This window comes from Electrona antarctica (assembly GCF_951216825.1).
Source record: "Electrona antarctica genome assembly, chromosome: 14".
NCBI classification, from domain to species: Eukaryota; Metazoa; Chordata; class Actinopteri; order Myctophiformes; family Myctophidae; genus Electrona; species Electrona antarctica.
In genome coordinates, this window is record NC_136795.1 from 3,858,582 (window position 1) to 3,865,029 (window position 6,448).

General features: G+C 44.7%; 1 protein-coding gene across 1 annotated transcript; it reads left to right on the forward strand.

Annotated features, from left to right (window-relative positions):
- Positions 1-399: 399 nt before the first annotated feature.
- actb2 (actin, beta 2) lies at positions 400-4,707 on the forward strand. Its single transcript, XM_079521037.1, has 6 exons — positions 400-529; positions 2,092-2,221; positions 2,350-2,589; positions 3,051-3,489; positions 3,597-3,778; positions 3,902-4,707. The coding sequence occupies exons 2-6, from the start codon at positions 2,099-2,101 to the stop codon at positions 4,043-4,045; spliced, it is 1,128 nt and encodes a 375-aa protein (XP_079377163.1). The 5' UTR covers positions 400-529; positions 2,092-2,098; the 3' UTR covers positions 4,046-4,707.
- The last annotated feature ends 1,741 nt before the right edge of the window (positions 4,708-6,448 follow it).

A 6,448-nucleotide genomic window follows, 5' to 3' on the forward strand; every position in this document is an offset into this window, starting at 1 on the left:
TGTCATGGTTAGCGTCTGACTCTGAAGAGTATACTACTTGCTTACTTTAGTATAGCCTTGGTTGGGTGACGTCACAACAACATCAAAACTCATAACTGTGCATGTGCACAAGAAGACTTTCTCAAATATACTGTATTTATAAGCAGTCTGTGCATAATTTAACCTATATAGCAAACAACATAGCTCGGGATTAGGCTCACTAGGCCTCATAACATTCATCCCCATCCCTTTTATTTTCTCCAATCCTATCCTACTCTCTCTCTCTCTCTCTCTCTCGCTCTCTCAAATCGCGAGCGGTCAGTGCAGCAGTGTGCACGCGACGCGCCCGGCTGCATGACGCTGAACCAATCAGAGGGCGCGAATCCGAAAGTTTACCTTTTATGGCTCGAGCCGGGCAACTGACGGCATATAAAAGCACGCGCCCACCATTAACGAATTCACTCTGAGCGCCGTCACACGCAACTTGTGCGGGATATCATTTGCCTGAAACACCGGTTCCCTTTTAAGCGAAAAGCCCCCCCACCCAAAGGTAAGCCTTTTAACAATAGTAACATATTGAACCAATGTCATCGTTTTATTGCAGCGATGTTTAACTGTCAAATGTTGGAGAATTGAGATTATGCATGTAAAAAAAAATGACAGGAAGCACGAGGCTCTTTGTCCTGTCATAGTTTAACGTTTAGTCATTTTCTTGCTAGTGCAATGATTTAACCTCACAACTTGCTAATTTAAAAGCATTAAGCGTTCATGCTTTTTTGTTTTATCAACTATTTTGCAACCGTGTTCGTAGTTTTAGCAGCGCACAGGTGCTTTTGGACTTTGGAATCTAGCTGCTTCACTGTATGTGTGAACCGGTTACCGTCTCAACCACCGGCTTTATTAGTTTATTTGGGTGTAGTTTTCCAACGCATGCATTCTTTCACCGTGTGTGTACCTTTTCTGCTGGCTTGTAGTCCCGATGGCGGTGGTTTTTGGACCTTGAGGTTCGGTTTTTGGTTCGGGATGTTCCCTTTGTGCGCGCGTTGCGGCGGGGTGTGACCTACTTTAGCCTGCTGCTGCTAGCACGTAGCCACACCATGCTACCGCCGCCCTTCAACCCCCATTTACCAACCAAACCCATCAAGAGTAGCATTTATTTAACGGTGCCTTGAAAGTATAACTGCTTTTATTTATAAGCAATGCTGTTCCTGTATCCAGACTGCATTTGCTTTATTGAGGAAATGTGTTTTTTTAAATGCTTTTCGAGATTTACTCGACCCACTGGCATAAGAGATTAGTTTGGTTGGGTATGTTATATATTCTAATGAATTGCGCCTGGTATTGTCTTGAATAATTCTCTTATATCCGGGCTCAAACTGTGGGGCGAGAGACGGTGGAAATTGCTCAACAACTTGTGGTTTGTCCAGTAATAAAGGCGTGGCTTTCAGGAAATGGAGCATCGACTTGAGAGGCCAACTGATGACTCAACATCTGAGTTAATCATATTGTACAACTTAACGACATTATATCGTCAGTCATCCGGCTGTTATTCATGCATTTGAACACTGCTGTAAGATTAGTCACTAGATATGTCGCTATGGGGTGGGGTGGGGGGGTCCTGCATGCAGTAAATGAAGTGGGTTAGGTTTATTCTTCTACCAGTAGTGTGACGCAGTAGTATTGTGCAAAGATTATAGTGGTCGACATGTTCTCGAAAGCGGTCCGATTTTCGTGACCGTGGGAGGGGTTAGCAGAGGTGGAGGGGTTGGGTGGTTAACTTGAGGGAGTGGTCGCGTCGGGGTCTGAAAATGTCGAATGTTCCCTTCTCTGAACACTGCCGCTCTGGCCGCGCGCCACGCCGCCGGTAGCCGCAAAGCTGCTCAAACCAAACCATGTCCTTATATGGTAATAACAGAATGCAGCGCCACTTCCTTTGTCTGGCTGTAGGAATGTGTGGCTCTGGCGCCACCCAGTGGTTGAATTGCTTAACTGCAACTGCTGGTAACAGGAAGTGAGACTGTGATGAAGCGCTGTGGTGGTGGTGCTGTTGGGAAGTGTGTTCATTCAACGTTTTGGATTACATTAACGTTTTAACCCCCTTTTTCTCAACAGTTCAGCCATGGAAGATGAAATCGCCGCACTGGTTGTTGACAACGGATCCGGTATGTGCAAAGCCGGATTCGCCGGAGACGACGCCCCACGTGCTGTCTTCCCATCTATCGTCGGTCGCCCCAGGCATCAGGTGAGGAATTTTGCTACATAATATTGTACCAACCAGGCCCAATCTGTATTATGCCACCATGTTTTACTTTAAATTAAACAGACTTGTGATCTATATACACTTAAACTAACTGAACCTTGTTTGTCTAGGGAGTGATGGTGGGTATGGGCCAGAAAGACAGCTACGTTGGAGACGAAGCCCAGAGCAAGAGGGGTATCCTAACACTGAAGTACCCCATCGAGCACGGTATTGTCACCAACTGGGACGACATGGAGAAGATCTGGCATCACACATTCTACAACGAGCTGAGAGTTGCACCCGAGGAGCACCCTGTCCTGCTCACAGAGGCCCCCCTCAACCCCAAAGCCAACAGGGAGAAGATGACCCAGGTATATTATATGCACCCACAACTTGCCTCATTTAAAATATGCTATTTTTATCCTCGAGTATAGACTGTCACTGAACGGAAAAACTATAGGCCGTACCCTCATTTTCCTACTTGGTTTCCCTCTTCTGTTCTCACCCTCTCCTCCAGGACCTCTCTCCTATAAGATGATCTATCATCTTTCTATGGAAACAACAGGTCTTTCTCTCATCTGTGTGCTTTTTCTGGCCATAATGAATGAATATGGTTCAGCTGATGGAACAGCACATTTTGTTGTTTAATGAGCTTAAGTAACTTGGATAATTTACATGCACAAGTGTGACTTGAAGGAATGTTGACTTTTTGCACCATCTCCACTAACTGCTCCCTCCTTAGACTCACTGCTGCATGTTCTGAGTGCAGTGTCCACAAAGCTGAGAAATCTACACTTGATACAATGCTAACCGCTCTGTCTTGTCTTTGCAGATCATGTTCGAGACCTTCAACACCCCTGCCATGTACGTTGCCATCCAGGCTGTGCTGTCCCTGTATGCCTCTGGTCGTACCACCGGTATCGTCATGGACTCCGGTGATGGTGTGACCCACACAGTGCCCATCTACGAGGGATATGCCCTGCCCCATGCCATCCTGCGTCTTGATCTGGCCGGTCGCGACCTCACAGACTACCTCATGAAGATCCTGACAGAGCGTGGTTACTCCTTCACCACCACAGCTGAGAGGGAAATCGTGCGTGACATCAAGGAGAAGCTGTGCTATGTCGCCCTGGACTTCGAACAGGAGATGGGCACTGCTGCCTCCTCTTCCTCCCTGGAGAAGAGCTATGAGCTGCCCGACGGACAGGTCATCACCATCGGCAATGAGAGGTTCCGTTGCCCAGAGGCCCTCTTCCAGCCTTCCTTCCTTGGTAAGTTTGACAGGACTAACATAATTTAGTCTCAGTATTCCCAGCTGTCTAGTTTAAAAGCATCATGGTTCCTTGTACTGATCAGCTCGCATCTCTGCCCCCCTTAGGAATGGAGTCCTGCGGTATCCACGAGACCACCTACAACAGCATCATGAAGTGCGACGTCGACATCCGTAAAGACCTGTATGCCAACACTGTTCTGTCTGGTGGTACCACCATGTACCCAGGCATTGCTGACAGGATGCAGAAGGAGATCACAGCCCTGGCCCCATCTACCATGAAGATCAAGGTGAGCTGACTAGGTCTAAAACTCAAATGCATCTCATGGCCTCTGAATTGTATGGGCCTATGGCATTAACTTGGCGCATGATAAAAGAACAGTCATTAATTGTGTCTATTCTATCCTCTGCAGATCATTGCCCCACCAGAGCGTAAATACTCTGTCTGGATCGGAGGCTCCATCCTGGCCTCTCTGTCCACCTTCCAACAGATGTGGATCAGCAAGCAGGAATATGATGAGTCCGGCCCTTCCATCGTCCACCGCAAATGCTTCTAAACAGACTGTTCCTCCTTTTTTCCCTCCCCGACCAAACGCCCAAACAACGACTTCAGCTCTGCGCAAAACCACGTACACACCACACATTCTCATACACACTCAGGCGCAGAGCCTAGACGACCAACTCATTGGCATGGCTTCAGTTACTTTTGGCGCTTGACTCAGGATAAAAAAAACTGGAACGGTGAAGGTGACAGTAATGTTTTTGGTTAAGTAAAAGAAAAAAAACACCCCAAGGTTCTACAGTTGCATCTGAGGACTTAAAAAAATGTACATTTTTTGTTCGAGTCATTCCAAATGTTTGTTAACTGCATTGTTCACACATATTCCAAATGTTGACTGCATTGTTCAGACACGTATTTGCCTCTGTGAAGGCTACCCAGTGGTTGGCGCATACTTAAAAACATGGTTGTAGTATCGCTTGTTGTAAATTATGTCTGGGTTTTTTGTACTTTCAGCCTTAAAACTTGGTCCTGTTAATTTTTTTTTTTTGTTATGCAAAACCCATTCGTGACCTGTCCTTCCCCTGTTGGAGGTTCCATCCCTGGGGTGGTGGGGCTAGGGGTCTCGAGGTGACGGGGTAACATGGGGTGCCAGACCGGTGGGCCAACCTGTACACTGACTAAACAATCCAATAAAAGTGCACATGTGTTCCGACATTACTACTGACTCTGTCTTGTTCATGCTACAATTTTCTTAAACTAACTGCAAGTTTAGATCTAGTATTTGTTTTTGGCTAAAGAGCATGGTCACACTGCACTTGTCTTGTACATGTGTTCAGGTTTAGTCTTTTGATTATTTAGTCTTGGTCCTCTTGTTTGACTAAATATCAAAGTTTTTAGTCTTGCTGCAATGTTAATTTTGCCAGAATGGTCTTGACTAATGCACCATTCTTAGTCTTGAAATGTCTCAGACAACTAATCAAACTAGTGTTAGTAACACTGACTGGAGCAGTTTGCTGCTGTAGTAGCGGCTCAGAGCCTCAGCCTGATCTGTGAAGTCATCTCTTAACCACTAGACCAAAGGGATATCCCTATGCACCTGAGTTCAAACCCCCGGCATTACACCATTTGTGGATCTCTGCAAAAAAAACATTGCAATGAATTGGCAATCTGCCATCAGAAAAGTGTGGCGTGCTCTAAGGCTTAACATTTAGTTTGCATATTCATGATTGACATGTAATTTAAAATGCTGTGATCATACAGTGCATCGATGCTTCACATTTGAAGGGGAATGAATTATCTAGTCAATTAAGCTGAAATTAATCACAATTCCTGGTTTGACAATTTAAGACTACACAAACTAACATCTGAATTGAGGGTGTTGGTTTGGAGAAACCTTGGACTCCAATGTGATGTAAATCCTTGCAGATGCACTATCCAGGAGAGGAAGCTGACCCCCACAAACCCTGCCAGGACCTTGTTCCTGGAATTAAACTTGCAAAATGTATATACACGCTTTATATCTAAAGCTCTTGAGTAATGACTGAAGAGGTTCACTGTTGACTAGTGTAAACAATGACACTACCACAGAAGTAAGCAGCTCCTATGTAGTCAAATTTATCTCAAAGCAGGATGGGTGCCAGCAGAGCTGTGCAAATGTGGGCCTTAACACTGTTGACAAATACTTTTGCCTGTCAACATCACCCTTGCCGTTTCAGTCTCACTGGACTCATTTGTGCAGTTATTAGAGGGTCCATATTCAAGACCTAATTGTATTTTTCCATTAGCACCAGCAGAAATCTGAGAGGATGAGGATATGAGGGGATCTGGGAAAAGCACTATGTATGATAGGCCTAATGCTATTGGTCTGTCATCCACCCAGATGTCCTGATGACTCATCAGAGACTTTATGTAAGGATGTAACAGATGACCTCATGCTCCAAAGTGTACATTTTGTTCAGGCATAAAGGAATAATCTGGTGTTTACATCAAGTATCTTCGAGCTACACTGCTGTCCGTGGACTATCAATTTCACTTTCTGGTTTTAAATTTCAATGACATTTTCTCATTCAGATATAGTCAGGAGGTCTTGGACCAGCCCTCTTGCTCTCTGGCTTGACAGTAGTTTATGGTCAAAGTAAAGGACAACTATTGTAAGTATACATGATTGTAGAATGTAGATGATGACTGGGTAAGATTATACAGGGTGTAACTGTGGCTTGTCAATGCACACATACAAGTCAGCCTCATACCACATAGAAAAACAAATCATTTATCTTCAACCCCAACTCAGGTCTAACGCTCTGTATTTACTAACTAAACGATTACATTTCTCATGAATGTCATTAATGTTATAATAGACACCAAATTAAGCCTGACTACGGTAAATACTCATTAAGGGTAATGATCTTTGTGTGTTTTCATTTATTTTAAAGAAAAAATAACGTTTTTGGTGCTGAGA